At 36.8% G+C, this 23,328-nt stretch overlaps 1 protein-coding gene across 3 annotated transcripts in view; it reads right to left on the minus strand.

Moving 5' to 3' along the window:
- Positions 1-23,328, minus strand: part of GLCE (glucuronic acid epimerase) — a 117,898-nt gene that overhangs the window by 81,366 nt on the left and 13,204 nt on the right. Inside the window, exon 2 of one of the 3 annotated variants that reach the window (XM_024747535.1) lies at positions 10,064-10,161. The exons of 1 other annotated variant lie outside the window; for it this stretch is intronic. Coding sequence is in view for 1 of the 2 variants with exons in the window: in XM_024747533.1 (XP_024603301.1) it covers positions 3,494-3,498 (5 nt within the window). In the remaining variant the exon portion in view is untranslated. Of the gene's footprint in view, positions 1-3,493; positions 3,613-10,063; positions 10,162-23,328 lie in introns of those variants that run through there. One more of the 3 variants, XM_024747533.1, reaches the window with a different exon arrangement.

Here is a 23,328-nt window from a genome sequence, read left to right on the forward strand (position 1 = left end):
CTGGTGAATTCTACCATAAATTTCAGGACAAAATAATACCAATTCTAAAACACATCCACAAAATTGGGAGACATAAATGTTATTTACTTGGTATGCTTGTGCATAGTAACAAAGTCAACATTTGTTAGTTCCCTTCTTATGTGTGTAAGCCAATACACATTATCTCCCATGTAAAAGAAGACATACTGTAAGGCTGGTCTTCTCATTTAGAAAAGGGTACTGCCCCAAATTTAATATGATAACAGCAACTACCTCAAAACAAAAGTTGAATGATATCAATTGAAGAAGCACGAATGCTGTTTCACCAATAGTAATAAGATACAAAGAGAAACTGTTTAATACTCTATAGTTTATTAACACATTCAGGTTCATTATGTACATTAACCTAAGACATGATAAATAAATAGTATTTTAAAAGTCAAATTCCTTATCATCATCTTAACTTCATTCAACTCTAAATACAAAGTTTTGCTTTTTAGAGTTCTCAGTTTAGTAATAACAGCAAAACTCCACCTACATTTCTGTGTGAAACCTCAGGGTTCTTATAAAGAATAATGTTCCAAAAAGGAAGACAACAAGTGCATATGAGAAAACAGTCGATAACTGGAATAAATAAATGTATCCATCATACCCTCGAAGCCACATAAAGCACTTTAGTTTACAATTTACTCCATAGTTGTTATCTTCAAAAACATCTTTAGCCAATAAAAAAACCACAGCAAAAATTTGAAGTAAACAAATTCTGGGGAATACTTACCTGAAAAGTAGCTGGTAGGATACACTAGCTAGAATCAAGTATCCAAAGAGCTGTTCTATGATAAACCTATTTTATTCACTAAGCATCTAATGTGAAAAAACCTACACACATCCCTTATCATCTACTGATACGTCCTGAATACGCAGAATCTAAGATCAATTATTTACTTTTTAGGACCAGAATCTCCTGTTATTTAGTTCTCCTCCCCTTAACTCTTTTTCATTAATGTAATAATTAAGACCTTTAAAATTGTATGCTACTCTATACTTTTCAATTCCTTGAATTGAAAATCACACTTTATTTAACTCCCATAAGAATAACTTGGTGAGAGGATAGGTACTATTATCTCAGCTTATAGAGAAGGCAGTTGAAGGTCTGAGAGATGAAGTGATTTGTCCATAATCACATAACTGGAAAGTTGTGAAGCTAGAATTAAACAGAACCTTAATCATAACCCAGTTCACTTTCTACTTTAACACAATGCTCCAGGCGACTTTTGAAGAGAGAAAGGAGATACAAATCAAATCACTAAAGTCTCTATGTAAATGGTAACTAAATCAATTATGTAGAGGTAAAAGAGTTTAAATATTATGGGTTACAAGGAGATACGGATTCAAATTTGCCAACTATCTTCAGTCTTTTCACTACTCTTTTTTCCTCTTTTTAAAGAGAAATGCTTAATATTGCCGTATTGCTTTATGTGATAGAACGCTCTGAACACGGGCAATTATACCCATAAAGATGACTTAGCATATTTTGACTCATTATAGGAGTACAACAGAAAAAGAATGGATTAAAAAATCTCAGAGCACTAGGACACAACCAAAGCAGACACTGTGACTGCTCCAACATCCATTCCAATGCCATTCGACTCTAAGTGGCGGCAACCTGGAGAACTGACTTCAGCTCAAAGATGGGTCTATCTCACTGCCAGAAACTGATTGAGACGTGAAGAGAAACTGTGCCAATGAGATGTGAAAAGAAGTTTTCTGGCAGCTTCTGCTTAAGTTTGTCCTTTCTGATAAGAGGAGGCCAGATTGTTTCTTATTTGTAGAACATATGGTTCCTTCCTGGCAACCATAAGACAACTACAAAGAGAATCCTGCTTGGTATAAAGCCAGCATTAAGAAGTGCAGAGTGGAACAATAGAAAGAATCTGAATCCTTGGTGTCTTCATTAAGGTACTGACCAACTAATTCTTAAGCCTACTGTGCTTCTGGACTTCAACTTTACGTTAACCTATAAATTTCCTTATTGTGTGAAGCTGTTTGAACTGGGCTTTCTGATACTTAGAGCTGAAAGAAGCCTAACTGAAACAGACATTGAAATTAATACACCTAGCTGATGGACTACAAAGGGTACCTAAGAACCAAGATGAGCTCTTGAATTTTTAAAAAGATTTTAAGAAAACTTATTAGTAGGTAACTTAGATGTAGTAATATAAAATAGATAAAACAAATTATAGAACTGGAAAAGAAGTGGAAACTCTATGCTTTTTATAATTATAATTTTTCTCTGGTTTGGATAGTCCTGAAAAACTGGGAGGGATGCAGGGTTCACCAGGGAGGTGTCATTATTCTGCACTGCATGCCCAGAGCTACGACTAAATTGAGGAGGTGGTTGGGAAGCTTCAACAAAAATCGTTGTTAATGGTTCAGGATGAGTCCTAGGAAATAATAAACCAAGGCCCTGCAGTCTTGGGGCTGAAATTTTCTGGATGCTGAAATACAGAGAATGCTTGTAAATTCTAAGTACTATGAAAAGGGATAAGGCTACAAAGACATCAAACAGGGGTAAAACTCAAATTCCAACACTGCACTATAATTTTTGCTGTTCTCCAAAGTTAGTACCTTCTATGCCTCTATTTGGGATGATCTTCACCAGCTCAACCAGCTAAACGTTGTAGTGCCCCAAATATCTGTCCTGGGACCTTTGCCTATTTACCCTTATTCCCTTGGTGAAGCCATCTGGTCTGATTTCTTTAAACACCATCTAGACATAATCCCCAAACTTAAATCTTTAGCCCATACATCTCCCTTGAACTCTAGACTCATACATTCAGCAATCTCTCCACTTAGACACCTATTGCATATCTCACATTTACCTTGTCCAAAATCAAACTTTTCTCCCCCCAAATCTTTTTCTCCACAGTTTTACCCATCACAGCAAATGGGTAATTCTGTTCTTTTAGGTGCTCAAGCCAAGCACTCTGTACCATCCTTAACCTCCTTCCTTCCTTCACTCTGTCTCCCTCTTTCTAACCCTCGCAACAACTCCTGTTGACTCTACCTTCAAAACACCAATTACTTACCATTTCCACTGCTACCATTTTGGTCTAAGTTGTCATCTCTCACCTAGATTATTGCAACAGCCTCCTAAGTGGCTTTACAGTTTCTGCCCTTGTCCTTCTTCAGTCTTCTCAAGACAGTAGCCAGAATGATTCTTTAAAAGGAAAGTCTAACAACATCACTATTCTGTTCAAATCCACCCACTGTCCTTCTATATCACATACCACTTAGACTAAAAGCATAGGTCCTTAAAACATCATATAAGACCCTGCTTGATCTAACCACCATCCACCCACCACCACCACCCTCTGACTTCATCCTCCATTTACTCCTTTACTCCGAGCCAAACAGACTTCTTGGAATGTAAATACCTCAGGCATGCCCCAGTCTCAAGGACTTGGCATTTGCTATTTCCCTGGACCTAGAATCTTTGCATTGGTCTGCATACCTCATTCACAGACTGCCTTCATGTTGTCATTTAAATGTCACCTTCAGGGCTTCCCTGGCGGCGCAGTGGTTGGGGGTCCGCCTGCCGATGCAGAGAACACGGGTTCGTGCCCCGGTCGGGGAAGATCCCACATGCCGCGGAGCCGCTGCGCCCGTGAGCCATGGCCACTGAGCCTGCGCGTCCGGAGCCTGTGCTCCACAACGGGAGAGGCACAGCAGTGAATTTTCCTAGCTATACTTTCAAGTGCAACTCCTCCCATGCTCTACTCCACCTTCCCTGCTTTATTTTTTCTCTTTATTATTTATCATCTGACATGCTGTATATTTACTTATCTTTTTTTATCATCCCATCTAAAATGTAAGTTTTATGAGGGTAGGTAATTTTATCTGTTTCATTCACTGATGTATTTCCAGGGCCTACAGGAGTGCCTGGCATAAAGTGGTCATACAAACATTTGCTAAGTGAATGAAATCATTTCCCTCCTTCAAGGATGATATCGAATTATCCACAGTATCAAGATTATATTTAAAGGGGCCAATGAAAATCTCTCTCCCAACTTCCTTATTTTAAACATATCTAGTTAGTTAGCAGCTGGTTTATGCAGGATTAGAAGTAGAGCTAGTTCAACTAATAACGATACTAATGCTGTTTCCATAAAGATTTTTCTGATCCCTCTTTTCTAATCTTTGATCACCCTGAGCTCTCAAAGCAATAAATATGTTCTGCCCTTTTGGTATTTACCAAGTTCTGTTCTTTGTTCAGGATTGTTTGTATATCTCTATTATCTCCCCATAAGCCTATATACTCTTTACATCCAAGGACTCCATCTTCTCCATCTTAATACCTTTAGCATTTAGCACAGTAATTTATTCTCAGTAGAGTCTCAAAATATTTGTTGAAATGAATATGTAAGAAAGTCAAACAGAAACAAGTGCTAGGAAGCAAACTATTCTGTTTTGCTTATGACAATACTGAGGCCCAAGAACCAGAGACCATGACTGATTTAGCAGATTATATTCATAGACAAGTTATAGACCTAAAACCTACAATATGAGTATTTAACTTGGGGTCCAAGTAAAGGATTTGGAGAATATGTGAACTCCCTGATACTATACATAAAATTTCCTTCTGGGTTGCAACTTTTAAAATTTTCTCAAAGAACTCTATGAAGAAAGTGATTGCAAGCAAACTGTTTAAGGAAACCATTCTAAAGCTGCACTTTCTACTCTTTTCTAATGTGGTACTGACTGAATCAGCACTTTTTAAAAATTTAATGAATGACTCCAGAACACATTTCACTACAATTTAAATTTTATAGTTCTTCATAATCCCATGACTAATCAGATGGCTAACTATAGCACTCCACCTAAGAACTGCCACAGTGATTTACCTTGTTTCTAAAATAGTAAATTCTATAATATGTAATTATATCATTTAAAATCATAGTTCAACATCAATACCACATTTTCCAGACTACAACATATGACATCACAGATATTAATGCTGCTTAGAAAAGGAAAGACAATTATTATCTGACCCTAGCCTGACATTTTTCTTTAAGAAAAGATTTGCTCCCAGGAAGGTGGTTTGGACTGAGAACAGTAAATGTTTAGTAAAATGCATTCAAGGCAATTTAACAACAGAAATAAAAGCAAAATGAAGTTCACATAAGTTTGCATTTTACCTTTTTAAAAGACTTTACAAAACAGATTATAAGCCTTAAGTTTCCTAAAAGGGAAAATAAAGGTTTTAAAATTTGTTTTGTTTTGATTTAAATACAAAGGATACCAACGACCCAACAAAATCTTTGAATATTCATCTGACAAATTCCTAAATGTACCTAAAGAAATGGGAGTATTTTTTTTAATGAATAAATCATAGTCCCTGCCATGATGAAGTTTAAATGGAGGGATAACAATTAGTGGTTTCATACATCTTAAAATACAAATCATATGTTAAATTCAGTGTCTTGGTCTGTTCGGGTTGCTATAACAAACTACCACAGGCTGGGTAGCTTAAACAGCAAATATTTGTTTCTCACAGTTCAGGAGGGTGGAAGACTAAGATTAAGCCACCAGCAGATTCTATGTCTAGTGAGGGCCTGCTTCCTGGTTCACTGATGGTCTTCTGCCATCACATGACAGACAGGGGCAAGGGATCTCTCAGGGGTCTCTTCTATAAGGACACTAATGCCATTCATGAGGGTTCTGCCCCCATGACCCAATCACCTCCAAAATGCCCCACCTCCAAATATCCTCACCCTGGGGATTAGGTTTCAACATATGAATTTTGGGGAGACACAAACATTCAGTCTATAGCATGCAGTAAGAGGAATATAAAGTACCATAGGTGTCCACAACATAAAATGATACCTAGTACATGTATCTCTGACACAAAAAATTCATAAAATAAGCATATACAATACATACACTATACACTACACTACACACACACAATCTGGTATATCTACTACATATACTATATACACACATGTTAATATACTATGTACTTAAATATACCTCCTGGTGGTTCTGCTTATTCCATTGCTAACGTTATAGTAAATAAGCCATTTCGCATTGTTCATTTTACTTGTCAATTGACACAGACACCAAAGGTCACAACAGCAAGCAGAACTATATGGCCATAACAGTAGTAACTAATATAGCTGTCACAACTTTCACAGATAGCTATATGAAACAAACTTAATAATCAAGTTTAAAGAGTAACTTCTTATACACCTAAAGTCTCATATTAATAAAGTACTATGCAAAATCCCTATACCACCAGATACAAAGCAAAAATGCCCCCTTAAATCTTTTTATAGAGATCTTACTAAGTGCAAGGTACTAAATGTACCCTCAAGGAGCATAGAGTCAGCCTTTCTTAAAAGACTATAGTCAATATACCAATAATTGCCTCTTAGCTTACACTCCTATATTGGAGAACCCACCCTGCTCAAGCCCTGGATGGTAGAGCCCTATGTACCAAGTCACCTGGTTTACCTAAACCAAATGAGCTACAGTCGTTCTCCCTATAATTTGGAAAATGACACAAAAAAGAACGACTAAGTTAAATACAGTGATCTTGGAAGTAAGAGGAAATATATTCAGAGTTGGAGTCAGTGCCATAGCAAATCAACCCAAAGTTATGTACAACCCAAAGTTATGAGGTAACAGATACTATGAGTATACAGAGGGACCTTCACTGCAGAAAAAAAGAATGGAGCAGGCATGCAGAAAGAAGCAAAGACAGAGAGCATATGGCACCAGGAGAAAAGAAAGAAGTTACAGTCGTTCACTTTAGTTGAATGTCCTCCATGGAAGCACAGCTATATTTTATTTTCAGTCCTTGGTCACTGGTGAGATTGCTCGTTCAACAGCAGGGAAATGGCTTATTTACTATAAATTTAGACAACGGAATATTGGACAAACATCGAAAAAAACTTGTTTTCAAAAATGTTTTATCACATGGAAACATGTTCAAGAATATTGGTAAAAAGCAGGATAAAAAATTATACATGCATAATAATACCTTTTGTTTGTTTAAATGCACAGATAAAAAACAGTGCACAGGAAAAATAATAGAAGAAAACAAACCCAACAGTAAACAGTGGTTGGTTTTGGAGGCAGGAAATACAGCTGATTTTTGTGTCCTACAAATATATTCCAGTAAACTGATAATAAGATTAACACTGCAAAAACCAAGTGAGGTTATAGTGGCAAAATGTAAATACTTTAATTCAGCTGCACGCAGATGTTGTGTGGTTATTTAAATGTTAGGTAGTTAGTATTCACACAAATGCTTCTACATTCTAAAAACTAATTTTGAAAAAAAAATCTTTTCCCTCCCGATAAATGACAAAATTCTTTTCTTCTGTTTTCATTTTGTTCCTAGTCTTTTCTTGGTATCTTCTGCCTCTTATCACTAATAAATGATAACATTCCCATTCATAAGAGGAGCATATACATACATACTCTATTACAACATTCTTAAGAGAATTTCATGCTTCCTAATACACCTAAAAAAATTTCATGGCATGAGTATATCAATGCATCTAGCGACTATTCAATGTAATAGACTTATTAATCAGTACTATAAAGTAAGACGAATACAGGTATAAAATGTTTTGAAGTTATCCTTTTATTACAGAGGTGTATTTATGAAAGGTAGGAGCAGAAGAACCAACAGGAGGAAAAAGATTCAAAGCTTCTGCAAGACCAATGTTATTTAAAGATCTAAAGACAGATTTTAAAAATAGAGCAGTGATATAGTAGCATTCTCTCATGAATCAAACCAATTTACTTTAGCTGCATAGATTTATTCAATTAAGAAATTTAGGGCTCCTCAATAAAGTAAAACACACTGATCTCAAAATCGGTCCTTTAACAAGTTCCTCAAAAGGAGCACTTTTAACTTCATTCACATTTACTGCAGATATATCATTACATAGGTTGTAAAGTTCAGTCTTTTCGATCTCCAAAATTCATAGGCAAAAAATAATGTTTTTTTTAATAAAAGGAATTTTCACTGAGGTTTTTAAAAAATAAAAGATAAACTGTTAGATTTTAATCACTGTTGAAACATGTTGGATTTTTAAGATAGAATAATTTAGCATATCCACTCCTTTGATCAGGACATTGATTACTGAAAACTGTTACTGAACTTTCTTATAGTTTATCAGAAAAACAGTAACAAAGAATTTGGGAACACTGGGTTCTTGTTACAGTTGTATGACTTTGTGCAACTCAACAGTCTCCCTAGGTATTGTTTTCTCCACGTGCAAAATAAAAAGTTCAAACTAGATTATCGGTGGTTTCTAAACTATTCTATGGAAGTACTTCAGGTGTTTTGCAAAGATCTACTTTGAATTTCACTTCTTTATTTTATTTTATTTTTTTTGCAGTATGCGGGACTCTCACTGTTGTGGCCTCTCCTGTTGCAGAGCACAGGCTCCGGACGCACAGGCTCAGCGGCCATGGCTCCCGCCCCCAGCCACTCCGCGGCATGTGGGATCCTCCCGGATCGGGGCATGAACCCGTGTCCCCTGCATCGGCAGGCGGACTCTCAACCACTGCGCCACCAGGGAAGCCCCTCACTTCTTTATTTTAGCTATAATTTAAAAAACATACTCAAATGTGTTACACCCAAGGGATACAATTAACATATTATAAACATAGCAGAGTAACTCATTTTGAGCAAATTTCAGAACTTTTTGTAAATGTGTCATTATTTAGCAAGACTGCAACTCTGAACTACTGTTTTATTTAATCCAGGTCCATGTATAGCCCCTGAAATAGAATTCATTACCTAAGCAAACTAGTAAACAACATATATGTACAAACATATTTTCAGTTCACGTGGGCTCAAAATGTTCTGACACAGTTAAAAAAATAACAACTAAAATCTACCATTTCTAACCAAAATAGAGTAACAGGGACCAAATTTACTCTCTAGTCTGAAAATAGAAAAAAAAAAATACATTAAATAGTTTCAAGACATTGGCTATCAGGCTATGTAGGGCAGTGATCCCTGAAATGAGAAACAATTAAGGATGAGCCCTATTATTAGCCCCATCTTCCCTTCCTGCCTTGAGAGAGTTTCCAACCCATGGTGCAGGGAGGGAGAACTGAGGCAGAGCACAACACACTCTTTGAGTTAAGATGGAGCTGAAAGTCTAAAAGACCAAGGCAACTAGAGTTAACAGAATAGAGTACTAGAGAAGTACACAGCGAGTACAGAGAGAACATCAGGTATCTGCAAAGGATTCTTCTCAAGCATTCAGCAGAGTACTAAGCAGTGCTTGCATGTGAGGTAACTACTGGAAGATGAGGAAAGAACCATCTGAAAGGATTAGACAAAACAGTCCCAACACACACATGGGGTCAGGAACAGTGTCTGTACCCACCAGCCAGACTGGAAAAACTCGTAAGTCATGGATTGGGTATACTACTCATCAAAGTCTTGACTCAGCAGTGGAGAATACTGCCTCTTGTCTGAGCACTGCTCCAGGCCCACCTAACAAATCACAAAGGCAAGAACCTGAAAGGCTCAAACTGTTTTCAAGTAACTTGATGGAAAGTAACCTAACAAAAATATGTTAACATGAAACTAACCAGCATCAAAAAAGAAAACTTCACACTTTCTGCAATCCAAAGACTAGCAGGCATAAAATAAGACAGAAAAAGATGATCTGTGATTTGAAGAATAATCAAAACTGACCCAGAAGGAGTGGTATTACTGAAAATGGAAGAGCAGACAGCTCAAGGATCCATCCCTCCCCTAAGGCAACAAGTAAACTGGCAAAAACTGTTAGAATCAACTTTTTTAAACTCTGGAAAATAATAAAAAATGTACAACAACCACAGGAGTGCTTATGAAGGAAAAAGTTTACATAGTTCAATAATACATTCAAAAGTTCAAAAGCATTGTGGCATTTTGGTTTAGCAGCCTACCATCCCCCATTCTCCAGCTCAGAGGTAGACTTGTGGATAGACATTACTGGTGTGACTTGCTGGTGCCAGATGGAGCAATAAAACCTTGTTCTCAAAAAGTATAGTTGTGGGTTTTAACCTGTCTGGAGGCTTCCTGAAGGAATGGCTCAGGGGCTTGTCTGTGTTTTGCACACCCTTGGAACTCTCTCAGAGCTGAGGTGGCCTCCCATACAGCATCTGTTGAAAACATTTAAAGGCGTATCTGTGGTTACCTGGAGCAACAGAGCAAGAAGCGTAGGAAGACGGTAGGGAAGGAGACAGAGCTGTGAAAAGCTCTCCTATGAACTGGGGAATCTAGAAGGCCACACACATGTCCAGGGCTAGATGCATGTCAGAATATAGCTAAAAAGATCCTAAGCTTTCACCTCTCGCTCACTTTTAGGCTCCATGTAAGCAAAAAGTGAGGAACTGTAAACAGCCTCACTAAGCACTGAAGAAGCACCCCCAACTCAAAGTCAGTCTGCAAAGTCCAGAAGAAAATTTGTTGTTTGTTTGGATATTGTTTTTGTTTTCTTTTTGGCTCCAGGTGTTTAGAGAAATCTGTCAAATCACTAGCTGACCACTAAGCTAATGGAACAGAATGTCAATGACCATACATGACAAAGAATACTCTTTGCAAAAATAGTTTAGAAAAATAACTAAAAAACAAAAAACTACAATCCATAACAAGCAGCAACAATAAATACTGGGGTGGTGGGAGACTTTGTTCTCTAAAATTACATTATTAAAAATGTCCAGTTTTCAACAAAAAATTATGAGGCATGCAAAGTAACAAGAAAGTATGGTCTACTCACAGGAAAGGAAAAAATAGAAACTGTCCTTAAGGAAGGCTAACATTAGACAGACATATTAGACTAACTGACTTTTTAAAAATTTTTTAAAGGTTACTTTCCATTTACAGTTATTACAAAATATTGGCTATATTCCCCATCTTGCGCAATACATCCTTGAGCCTACATTACACCCAGTAGTTTCTACCTCCCACTCCCCCACCCCTATATTGCCTCTCCCTCTTTCTCTGGTAACCATTAGTTTGTTCTCTGTATCTGTGAGTCTGCTTCTTTTGTGTTATATTCGCTAGTTTGTTGTATTTTTTAGATTCCACATAAAAGTGGTATCATACAGTATTTATCTTTCTCTGACTTAATTTCACTTAGCATAATGCCCTCCCAGTCCATCCACGCTGCTGCAAATGGCAAAGCTTCGTTCTTTCTTATGGCTGAGTAGTATTCCACTGTACATATACACCACATCTTCTTTATCCCTTCATCAGTTGATAGACACTTAGGTTGTCGCCATATCTTGGCAACTGTAAACAATACTGCTATGAACAATGGGGTGCATGTATCTTTTTGAACTACTGTTGCTGTTTTTTTCAGATATAAACCCAGGAGTGGAATTGCTGAGTCATATTGGTAGTTCTATTTTTAGTTTTTTGAGCATCCTCCATACTGTTTTCCCACAGTGGTTGCACCAATTGACATTCCCACCAACAGTGTATGAGGGTTCCCTTTTCTCCACATCCTTGCCAACATTTGTTACTTGTGTTCTTTTGGATGACAGCCATTCTGACAGGTGTGTGGTGATATATCATTGTAGTTTTGATTTGCATTTCCCTGATGATTAGCAATGTTGAGAGTCTTCAAATGCCTGTCGCCCATCTACGTTTCCTCTTTGGAAAAATGTCCATTCAGTTCTTCTGCCCATTTTTTAATCAGGTTGTTTGTTTTTTTATGTTGAGTTGTATTGAGCTATTTATATATGTTGGATATTAATCCCTTATCAGTCAGATAATTTGTAAATTATTTTTCCCATTCAGTAGGTTGTCTTTTTGTTTTGTCAACGGTTTCCTTTTCTTTGCAAAAGCTTCTAAGTTTAATTAGGTCCCATTTGTTTATTTTTCCTGTTATTTCATTTACTTTAGGAGACAGATCCAAAAAAATAATGCTGGAATTTACATCAAAGAGTGTTCTACCTGTGTTTTCCTTAAGGAGTTTTATAGTATCTGGTCTTACATTTAGGTCTTTAATCCATTTTGAGTTCATTTTTGTATATAGTGTTAGAAAATGTTCTAATTTCATTCTTTTACATGTAGCTGTCCAGTTTTCCCAGCACTACTTACTGAAGAGACTGTCTTTTCTCCATTGTATATTCTTGCCTCCTTTGTTGTGGATTAATTAACCATAAGTGTGTGGGCTTATTTCTGGGCTCTCTATCCTGTTACACTGATCTATGTGTCTGATTTTATGCCAGTACCACACTTACTGTAGCTTTGGAGTATAGCCTGAAGTCAGGGAGCATGATTCCTCCAGCTCTGTTCTTCTTTCTCTAGATTGTTTTAGCTATTCAAGGTGTTTTGTGCTTCCATACAAATTAAAAAATTTTTTGTTCTAGTTCTGTGAAAAATGCCATTGGTATTCTGATAGGGATTGCCTTGAATCTGTACACTGCCTTAAGACTAACTGACTTTAAATCAACTGTCTCAAATATGCTCAAAGAACGAAAGGAAATCACAGACAAGGAACTAAAGGAAACCAAGGGAATGAGATCTCATCAACTAGAGAACACTAATAATGAGATATAAATTATAAAAAAGAACCAAATAAAACTTCTGGAGCTGAAAAGTACAATAACTTTGAATAAAAATGAACAGAACCAGTGGGATATCATCTTACATACCAATGTATACATAAAGGGAGTTCTAGGGGGGAAAAAAAAAGGCAAAGGGTCAGAAAGAATACAGGAAAAAGTACTAGCCAAAAACTTACCAAATTTTATAAAAGCTGTAAATCTACATATTCAAGAAGCTTAAAGAACTCCAAGCAGGATAAACTCAAAGAGATCCTCATACTGCCAACCCAATATAATCTGTCCAAAGATAAAGACAAAGAGACAATCTTGAAAGCAGTAAGAGAGATGCAACATGTCACATACAAGGGATCCTCAATAATATAACAGTTAATTTCTCATCAGAACCCATGTTGGGATGATATACTTATAAAGTGCTTTTCAAAAAACTCTATAAATGAAAATTTTTATATTCAGCAAAGTTCTCCTTCAAAAAATGAAGGAACTGGGAACTCCCTGGCAGTCCAGTGGTTACGACTCAGCACTTTCACTGCTGGGGCCCAGGTTCGATCCCTGGTTGGGGAATTTAAATTCCACAAGCTGCGTGGTGCAGCCAAAAAAAAAAAGAAGAAGAAGAAACTAACACATACTCAGGTAAAAAGCATCACCATTAGACCTGCCTTACGAGAAATGTTAAACAGAGTCCTTCAGGCTGAAATGAAAGGACACTAGACAGTAACTCAAAGCTATACAAAAAAAAAAAACTCTAGTAAAAATAACTACATAGATAAATAAAAAAGCCAGCATTGTTGTATTTGTGATTTTTAACTCCTTTTTTCCCTATATAATTTAAAAGACAAATGTATAAAATAATTATAGGACGAGGGGAAGATGGTGGAAGAGTAAGACGCAGAGATCACCTTCCTCCCCACAGATACACCAGAAATACATCTACACGTGGAACAACTCCTACAGAACACCTACTCAACGCTGGCAGAAGACCTCAGACCTCCCAAAAGGCAAGAAAGTCCCCACATACCTGGGTAGGGCAAAAGAAAAAAGAATAAACAGAGACAAAAGGATAGGGACGGGACCTGCACCAGTGGGAAGGAGCTGTGAAGGAGGAAGGTTTCCACACACTAGGAAGCCCCTTCACAGGCGGAGACTGCGGGATCTTTTTTTTCTTCCTTCCCTCCTTCCTTCCTCCGTCCCTCCCTCCTTCCCTCCTTTCTTTCTTTCTTTCTCTCTCTCTCTTTCTCTTTCTCTCTCTCTTTCTTTCTTTCTTCTACTAATTCGTTCTTTTTACTTTTTCTCCCTTTTATTCTGAGCCATGTGGATGAAAGGCTCTTGGTGCTGCAGCCAGGAATCAGTGCTGTGCCAGATAAACACCCACCAGACCTAACAAATGAAGAGTAAACAGGCAGTCTACCTGAAAAAGAATTCAGAATAATGATAGTAAAGATGATCCAAAATCTTGGAAACAGAATAGACAAAATGCAAGAAACATTTAACAAGGACCTAGAAGAACTAAAGAGGAAACAAGCAATGATGAACAACACAATAAATGAAATTAAAAATACTCTAGATGGGATCAATAGCAGAATAACTGAGGCAGAAGAACGGATAAGTGACCTGGAAGATAAGATAGTGGAAATAACTACTGCAAAGCAGAAAAAAGAAAAGAGAATGAAAAGAACTGAGGACAGTCTCAGAGACCACTGGGACAACATTAAATGCACCAACTTTTGAATTATAGGGGTTCCAGAAGAAGATATAACTCTAGGTCAATGGACACACAATGTATAAATAAGTAATTTTTGACAATAGCAATAAGAGGGAGGTTGGAGCTATTTAGGAATAGTTTTTGAATACTACTGAAGCTATGTTGTTATGAATCCAAACTAGTTTCTTATAAGTTTGAGATCAATATAGCCTTAATCTTCAGGGTTAAGGAAAAGAACTAAAAAATATACAAAAAATAAAATGAGAGGGGATCAAAATAGGACACTAGAAAAAATAAACTAAACGCAAAAGAGGGCAGTAATGGAGAAAATGAAGAACAAAAAGATATGATTTTTTTTAATGAAAAAGAAAACCTTACCTATGAATAGTTATTTTAAATGTAAATGGTTTAATTCTTCAATCAAAAAGCAGAGATTGGTAGAACAGATTTTAAAAAGTGATCCAATTATATATTTTCTACAAGGGACTCACTCTGGATCCAAAGACACAAATAGGTTGATAGTGAAAAGATGGAAAAACACATTCCATGCAAACAGTAACCAGAAGAGAGCTGGGGTAGCTATACTTATATCTGACAAAATAAACTTTAAGTCAAAAATAGTTATGAGACAAATAAGGACATCATACATTGATAAATGGGTAAATCCAACATGAAAATATGTCAAACGTAAACATATGAACCTAACAATATATCTCCAAAATATATGAAGCAAAAACTGACAAAATAGATGAGAGAAATGTTCTATAATAATAGCTGGAAACTTTCAAAAATATCTCACTTTCAAAAAGAAAAACCAGGCAGATAACCCATAAGAAAATAGAGGACTTGAGCTTCCCTGGTGGCGCAGTGGTTGAGAGTCCGCCTGCCGATGCAGGGGACATGGGTTTGTGCCCCGGTATGGGAAGATCCCACATGCTGCAGAGTGGCTGGGTCCGTGGGCCATGGCCACTGAGCCTGCGCGTCTGGAGCCTGTGCTCCACAACAGGAGAGGCCACAACAGTGAGAGGCCCACATGCCGCAAAAAAAAAAAAAGAAAATAGAAGACTTGTTGAACAACACAATAAACCAACTAGGCCTAACAGACACATACAGAACACTCAACTCAACAACAGCAGAATAGTACATTCTGGAATACTCTTCTCAAATCCATGTGGAACATTTTCCAGGATAGAAACACAATAGAGAGAATCAACAAAACCAAAAGCTGGTTTCTGAAAAGATCAACAAAATCGACAAACTTTTAGCTAGACTAACTAAGAAAATAAGAGAGAAGACTCAAACTATGAAAATGAGAAATTATTATGGGGCATTACTACTGACCTTAAAGAAATAAACAGTATTATAAGAGAATACTGTGAACAACTGATTGTGAACAAATTAGACAACCTAGATGAAATGGATGGATTCCTAGAAAGACATGATCTACCAAAATTTACTCAAAAAGAAATAGAAAATCTGAACAGAACTATAGCAAGAGATTGAATCAGTAATCAAAGACCTCCCAACAGGAGAGTGGCAAAGATGGCTGAGTAGAAAGACCGAGTTCACCTCCTCTCACAAGCACGCCAAAATTACAACTATCTGCAAAACAACCATTGATGAAAAAGAATGGAACCTACCAGAAAAGGTCTTCTACAACTTAAGACATAAAGAAGGAACCACAATAAGGCAGGTGGGTAGGAGGGGTGAACTCACAATATATTCAATTCCCATACCCCCAGGTGGGCAACACACAAACTGGAGGATAATTTTATTGCAGAGGTTCTCCCACAGGAGAGTTCTGAGCCCCACAACAGGCTCCCCAGCCCAGGGGTCCTGCACTGGGAAGACAAGCCCCCAGAATATTTGGCTTTGAAGGCCAGCAGGGCTTTAATTTCAGGAGCCCCACAGGACTAGGGGAAATAAGAGACTTCACTTTTAAAGGGCCTACACAAAATCTCATATGCACCAGGATGCAGGGCAAAAGCAGTTATTTAACAGGAGCCTGAGCCAGACCTACCTCCTGGTCTTGGCGAATCTCCTGGAGAAGTGGGAGATGGTTGTGGCTCACCCTGGGGACACAGACACTGGTGGCAGTCATATTTTGGAACATTCTACCACATGAACGCTGCCATCCTGGCTCATTATTGCTAAGACCTTGCCCCACCCAACAGCCTATAGGTGCCAGTGCTGGGATGCTTCAGGCCAAACAAGTAACTGGGCAGGGACACAGCCCCACCCATCAGCAGACAGGCTGCCTAAAGACTTCCTGAGCTCACAGCCACCTCTAGAAATGCCCCTAGACACAGCCCTGCCCACCAGAGGACCAAGACCCAGCTCTACCCATCAGTGGGCAGACACTGTGCCTTCCCTCCAGGAAGTCTGCACCAACCTCTAGACCCACCTCACCCACCAGGGGCAGACAACAGATGCAAGAAAACTAAGATCCCACAGCCTGTGGACCCAGCCCACCCACAGCAGCCCAGACTCTACCCTGGAACAAGTTGGGCCCTGTCCACTTGCAGGCCAACTCAAGCTTCAGGACACCGCAGACCCCAAACTCAACTGTGTCAGGACCCCTGCCCCAACAATCTGAAATGAACTCTGGGATCCCTGGGCTCTGCAGCCAGACTCCAGCACTAACCCCAGGACCTGGCTTCACCTGCCAGTGGGTGGGCAACAGCTCCAGAGTCTTCAGGACCCTGCTTCCGCCCACCAGTAAGCCAGCACTTTATACCCACTAGGATGGCTATAATTTCAAAACCAAAAAGAACAGCTAGGATGTAGAGAAAGTGAAACCTTCATACATTACTGGTGAGAAAATAAAATGTTATAGTTGCTATGGAAAATGATATAGTAATTCCTCAATAAGGTAATCATAATTTCATATTACACAGCAGTTTCATTCCTAACTAAATACATCCAAAAATTGAAAATAGGTGTTTAAACAAAAAAATTTACAAAAAAAGTTTATAACAGCAGTATTCACCATACCCAAAAGGTGGAAATAACTAAAATATCCATCAATTAACAAACAGATAAACAAAATGTGTTATATCCATACATGGAAGTATTGTTCAGCCATATAAAGGAATGACATGGTGATACATGGTATAAAATGGATAAACCTCGAAAACAATGTGATAAGCGAAAGAAGACATAAAAGGACACATGCTGCATTTTTCTATTATATGAAATATCCAGAATTGGCAAATCCATGGAGACAGAAAGTAGATCAATGGTTGTCAGGGGCTGAGGGGATAGGGGGAATGGGGAATGATTGTTTAAAGGGTACAAAGCTTCTTTTTGAAGTTATAAAATGACTGTGACTAGATAAGGGTGATGGCTGCACAACATTGTTAGTGTATTAACTTTCACTGATTTGCACGTTTAAAATTATTAAAATTGTAAATTTTATGTTATGTGTATTTTACAATGATGTTTTGAACGACCCAGAACTGCCACAGATATTAGAAGATAGAAGGACACTAAAATCGCCATTATAACCACATTCCACATATACAAAAAGTTTAGCAGAGACATGGAAGATATTTTTTAAATAGAAATTTTAGAAATGAAAAGTACAGTGATTAAGATGATAATACACTAGATGATATTAGCACAGAATAGACAATACAGAAGAAAAGATTAGTGAACCTGAAGGCACAGGAACAGAAACTACCTAAAAAAAAGAGAAAAAAGGAATTAAAAAAAAAAAAAAGAACATAGGTAAACCACTGAACTTCAAGTGGCCAAATATACGGGTAAACTGGAGTCCCCAAAAGGGAGGAGGAAAATATATTTTACATTTGCAGAAATAATGGCAAAACTTCTCAAACTTAATGAAAATTATAAAGCTAGCTAGGGTTTTATAGCATATATAAAAGTAAAATTGATGATAACAATAGCATAAAGGCCAAGAAGGGGCTTATAAACCAGCTCAACAAAACCCTACCACACACACACACACACACACACACACACACACACACACACACACACAAATCAACAAAACTGCATCAACATACATCATAATCAAATTGCCCAAAACTACTGATAAAGAGAAAATCTTAAAAGTAGCTAGAGGAAAAAAGACATGTTATGTACAGAGGCATAAGAATAAGGACAGCACCAGATTCACAGAAACAATGTAAGTGAGAAGACACTGGAGCAACATCTTTAAAGTACTGAAAGAAAAAAAAATCAACATAGAATTCTATACCCAGAAAAATTATCTTTCAAAAATGAAGGCAAAAGTAAAGCAACTATACACCAATAATAATTTTTAAAAAAGAGAAAAACAAACAAACAAAAATGAAGGCAAAATAAAGATATTTTCAGACATTCAAAAGTGAAAAGAATTCATCACAAGCAGACCCACATTACCAAAAATGTTAAATGAAATCCTTCAGACAGAAGAAAAATCTTGATACAAATATGGATCTACATAAAGGAATGAAGAACACTAGATATGGTGATCTCAAAGATAAATATATATTAATATTTAAGTCTCTTTAAAAATAACTGACTGCTTAAATAACAATGTACTGAGGGTTTATAACATATTTAAAAGTAAAATTTATCATAACAATAGCATAAAGAATAACAGAAGAGAAATGGAAGTATACTTTTCTAAGGTTCAATACTATATATGAAGTGGTATAATATTCTTTGAAAGCAGATAAAGATGTATACTATAAACATTTATGTACTATAAACCCTAAGCAAACACTAAAATAACCAAATAAGTAGTTATAGCTAATAAGGTAACTGATGTGATCAAATAGAATCATAGAAAATACTCAACTAATACAAAAGAGGACAGGAAAAAGAGGAATGAAGGTACAAAGAACAAATAAGACAAATAAAAAACAAATAGCAAGGTGACAGACTCAAACATAATCACATCAATGATCATATTAAATGTAAATGGTCTATACACTCCATTTAATATAGATATTATCAGACTGGATTAAAAGCATGACCCAACTAGAAGCTGCCTACAAGAAACTCTTTAAATATAAAGACACAAGTAGGTTAAAAATAAAAGGATGGTTAAAGATATACCAGAAAAAAAAAAAAAAGCTATAATGGCTACATTAATGTAAGACAAATTCTTAAAGACTACAATCAGCAATAAAGACAGTCATTTCATAATGATAGGTGAGTAATTTCATCATAAAAACATAATAATCCTAAATGTTTATGCCCCTAATAACAGAGCTTCAAAATACATGAAGCAAAAACTGACAGAACTGCATAAGAAAATAGACAAATCCACAATTATCCAATACTTCTCTCTCAAAAACGTATGTAACAGGGCTTCCCCGGTGGCACAGTGGTTGAGAGTCCGCCTGCCGATGCAGGGGACGCGGGTTCGTGCCCCAGTCCGGGAAGATCCCACATGCCGTGGAGCGGCTGGGCCCGTGAGCCATGGCCGCTGAGCCTGTGCATCTGGAGCCTGTGTTCCGCAATGGGAGAGGCCACAACAGTGAGAGGCCCACGTACCGCAAAACAAAAACAAAACCAAAACCAAAAACAAAACAAACTTATGTAACAAATAGGCAAAAAGATAAAAACTAGAAATGAAAGCATGGATATAGTAGATTTGACAACACTATCAATGAACTTTATCTGACTGACATTTCTAAAACACACTACTACCCAATAGCAGAAGAATACACATATTTCTCAAGAGTACACAGAGACCTTATGAAGAGAGACCATATTCTAAGAAATAAAACAAGTCTAAATAAATTAAAAATGATTCAAGTCGTACAAAGTATGTTCTCTGACCACAATATAATCAAATTAGAAATCAATAGCAAGAAGATTATAGGCACATCCTCAAAGATCTGGAAATTAAAGAATACCCTTCTAAATAATTCATGGATTAAAAAAGGGGGGTAAACTAAAAGGAATTATTAACTGAATGAAAAGAAAAGCAAAACACATCAGAATTTGTGGGATTGTGCTAAAAAGGTATTTAAGGAGAAATTGACAGCAATGAATGCTTGCTTCTACCTTTTAGAAACTAGAAAAAGAATAGCAAAGTAAACCCAAAGTAAACAGAAGAAAGGAAATAATAAAGATCAGAGCTGAAATCAACAAAACAGAAAATAGAAATAATAGAGAAAATCAATGAACTCGAAAGCTGGTTCTTGAGAAGAGTAATAAAATTAGTAAGCCTCTAACCAGAATGATCAGGAAAAAGAGAAATACACAAATAACCAATATCAGGAATGAAAGAAGAGACATCATTACAGATTCTACAGATACTAAAAGGATAACAAACCATGATAAACAACTTTATGCCAATAAATTTGACAACTTAGATAAAATAGACAAATATTTGCAAACCACTTATATGACAAAGAACTCATATCTAGAATATATAAATAACTCTCAAAATTCAAGAGTAAGACACCAAAGATTCAAGTAAAAATGAGCAGAAAACATGAAGAGACATTTCACCAAAATGGATATACAGATGGCAAATATAATAAGTTCAACATCATTAGTCATCAGGAAATGAAAATTAAAAACATAATGAGATACCACTACATATCTATTAGGACACCTAAAATAAAAAACAGTGACAATACCAAATGCTAATAACAAAGATAGAAAAACTAGACCTCTAATACAATGCTGATGGGAACATAAATTGGTATACCACTCTGGAAAATGGTTTGGTAGTTTCTTAAAATACACTTAACACTTTCTTAAATATATTTACCATACTACCCTGGAATTTACACTCCTAGACACTCATTCCAGAGAAATGAAAACTCATGTGCACACAAAAACTTGTATACAAATGTTGATAGCAGCTGTATTTGTAATAGCCAAAAATGAAACTGCTCAACTGTCCACGAGTGGGTGAAGATTAAACAAACTCTCATACATTTATACTATGGGATACTGTTCAGCAATAAAAAGGAACTATTGATACATGTAACAACTTGGATGGATTTCAAGGGAATTATGCAGAGTTTTTAAAAAGCCAGTCTCAAAGGTTACATACTGTATGATTCCATTTATATAATATCTGGAAACGACAAAACAGTAATGGAGAACAGATTAGTGGGATCTTTCTGGTGATGGAATAGTACTGTATCTCAATTGTGATGGTGATTACACAAATCTACACTTGATAAAACTGCAAAGAATTACACACACAAAGGAACACATGTAAAACTGGTGAAAAAGGAATAAGATCTGTGGATTGTACTAAAGTCGATTCCCTGGTTTTGATACTGTACTATAGTTATTTAAAATGTTACCACTGGGGGTCCCCTGGTGGTGCAGTGGTTAGGAATCCGCCTGCCAATGCAGGGGACACGGGTTCGAGCCCTGGTCCTGGAAGATCCCACATGCCGCGGAGCAACTAAGCCTATACGCCACAACTATTGAGCCTGCGCTCTAGAGCCTGCACGCCTAGAGCCTATGCTCTGCAACAAGAGAGTCCACCGCAATGAGATGTCTGTGCACCGCAACAAAGAGTAGCCCCCACTCGCCGCAACTAGAGAGGGCCTGTGTGCAGCAACGAACACCCAACATAGCCAAAACTAAATAAATAAAATTAATTAATTAAAAAAAAATAAAATAAAGTGTTACTACTGAGGGGAACTGGATGAAAGACACATGGGACCTCTCTGTACTAATTTTGGAAGTTCCTGTGAATCTATAATTACTTCAAAATAAAAACACCTTTTTACAATATACTCTTCAAAAAAAAAAAGAAAAAAAAAAATCAAGAGGTATAAAAGTGTACACAATTAAACCAAACCAGTCTTACTGAGATCTCAGACTTCCAATATCCTAACTCTTTTCCAGAAAAGTCTATGCACACAGAAACATAACTGTGTTTATTAATGTGTGAATATGTATGTTATTTAAACCCACACATGCACAACTGTTTTGCAGTAATGTCAGCATACCATAAACATTGTCCTGCCACTTATTTTTTTCACCCAATAATATGTCTTATCATTTTATTAATAAGTAAAGACAACTTGCCCTGCAAAGAAACTGCACACATTTACATTCCTGCCTACAGTGTATGAGAGACAGTGATTCTATGCATCCTTGCCATTATTGAACATTTTAATCTTTGTTAATCTGGAAGGTGAAAACATGCTCTACTGTTGTTTAAATTTGCATTATAATAATAATATTATTATATACTAACGTTTGATACTATATGAAACCATAAGGTGTTGAGAATAAGTGAGGTACCCAACAGAAAGTTTTGCTATGGGGAATTATAACCAATAAAAAATTTTTTTAAAGGTTGGAGTTGGAAAAGTCCTTACAGGATAGCTTGATTAAACTGTACTCAATACATGCTTTAATGCCTCAATGACAGAATGTCCACACTATTTTCAGTTCAATTGTTAAAAACATCCTCATTACATACCAGTACTTCCCTTCCTCTAACTTTCACTCACTGTTCGTAGTTCTACCCTCTGGGGATGCAAAAGATACGTTTAATCCCTCTTCCACATGCCATTCCTTCATGTGTTTCACAGAATCACATATTTGAGTCAGGAAGAATATTAAAGATCATTCAATTACCCAATTTGAAAAGCATTACCATATACCACACTAAAGTCTTCTTTCTTCCAGGCTGAAAACCTCAAATATGTCAATTATGGTGCAAGCATCTGTTTCAAGACACTGCTTCATTCCAATTACTCTCCTCTGAACACACTGTCTATCAATGTCCTCCTTAAAATGTGGCAAACAGAACTGACAGCACTAAGCTAAGTACAAAGTAGAAAAGAAAAATCAACTGTGTTTTGGACAACATGCCTCAAAATAACACTGTTAAACGGGTGTTAGCCTTTAGGGCAGTTATAATAAACCATGGACTCACCAACTTCAGACAAATAAGAAGACACACCCAGGCACACACCTGCTTTGAAAAAAACCCACACCTACACCTACTGCTGTTAACCCTCCTAGTCTCCAACCCTGTATTTGGGCAGATTTTTTAAAAAAAATATTCAATTATAGGGCTTTGTTTGTCCCTATCAAATATTAACACA

This window comes from Neophocaena asiaeorientalis, unplaced genomic scaffold (genome assembly GCF_003031525.2).
Source record: "Neophocaena asiaeorientalis asiaeorientalis breed wild unplaced genomic scaffold, Neophocaena_asiaeorientalis_V1.1 scaffold591, whole genome shotgun sequence".
Lineage (NCBI taxonomy): Eukaryota > Metazoa > Chordata > Mammalia > Artiodactyla > Phocoenidae > Neophocaena > Neophocaena asiaeorientalis.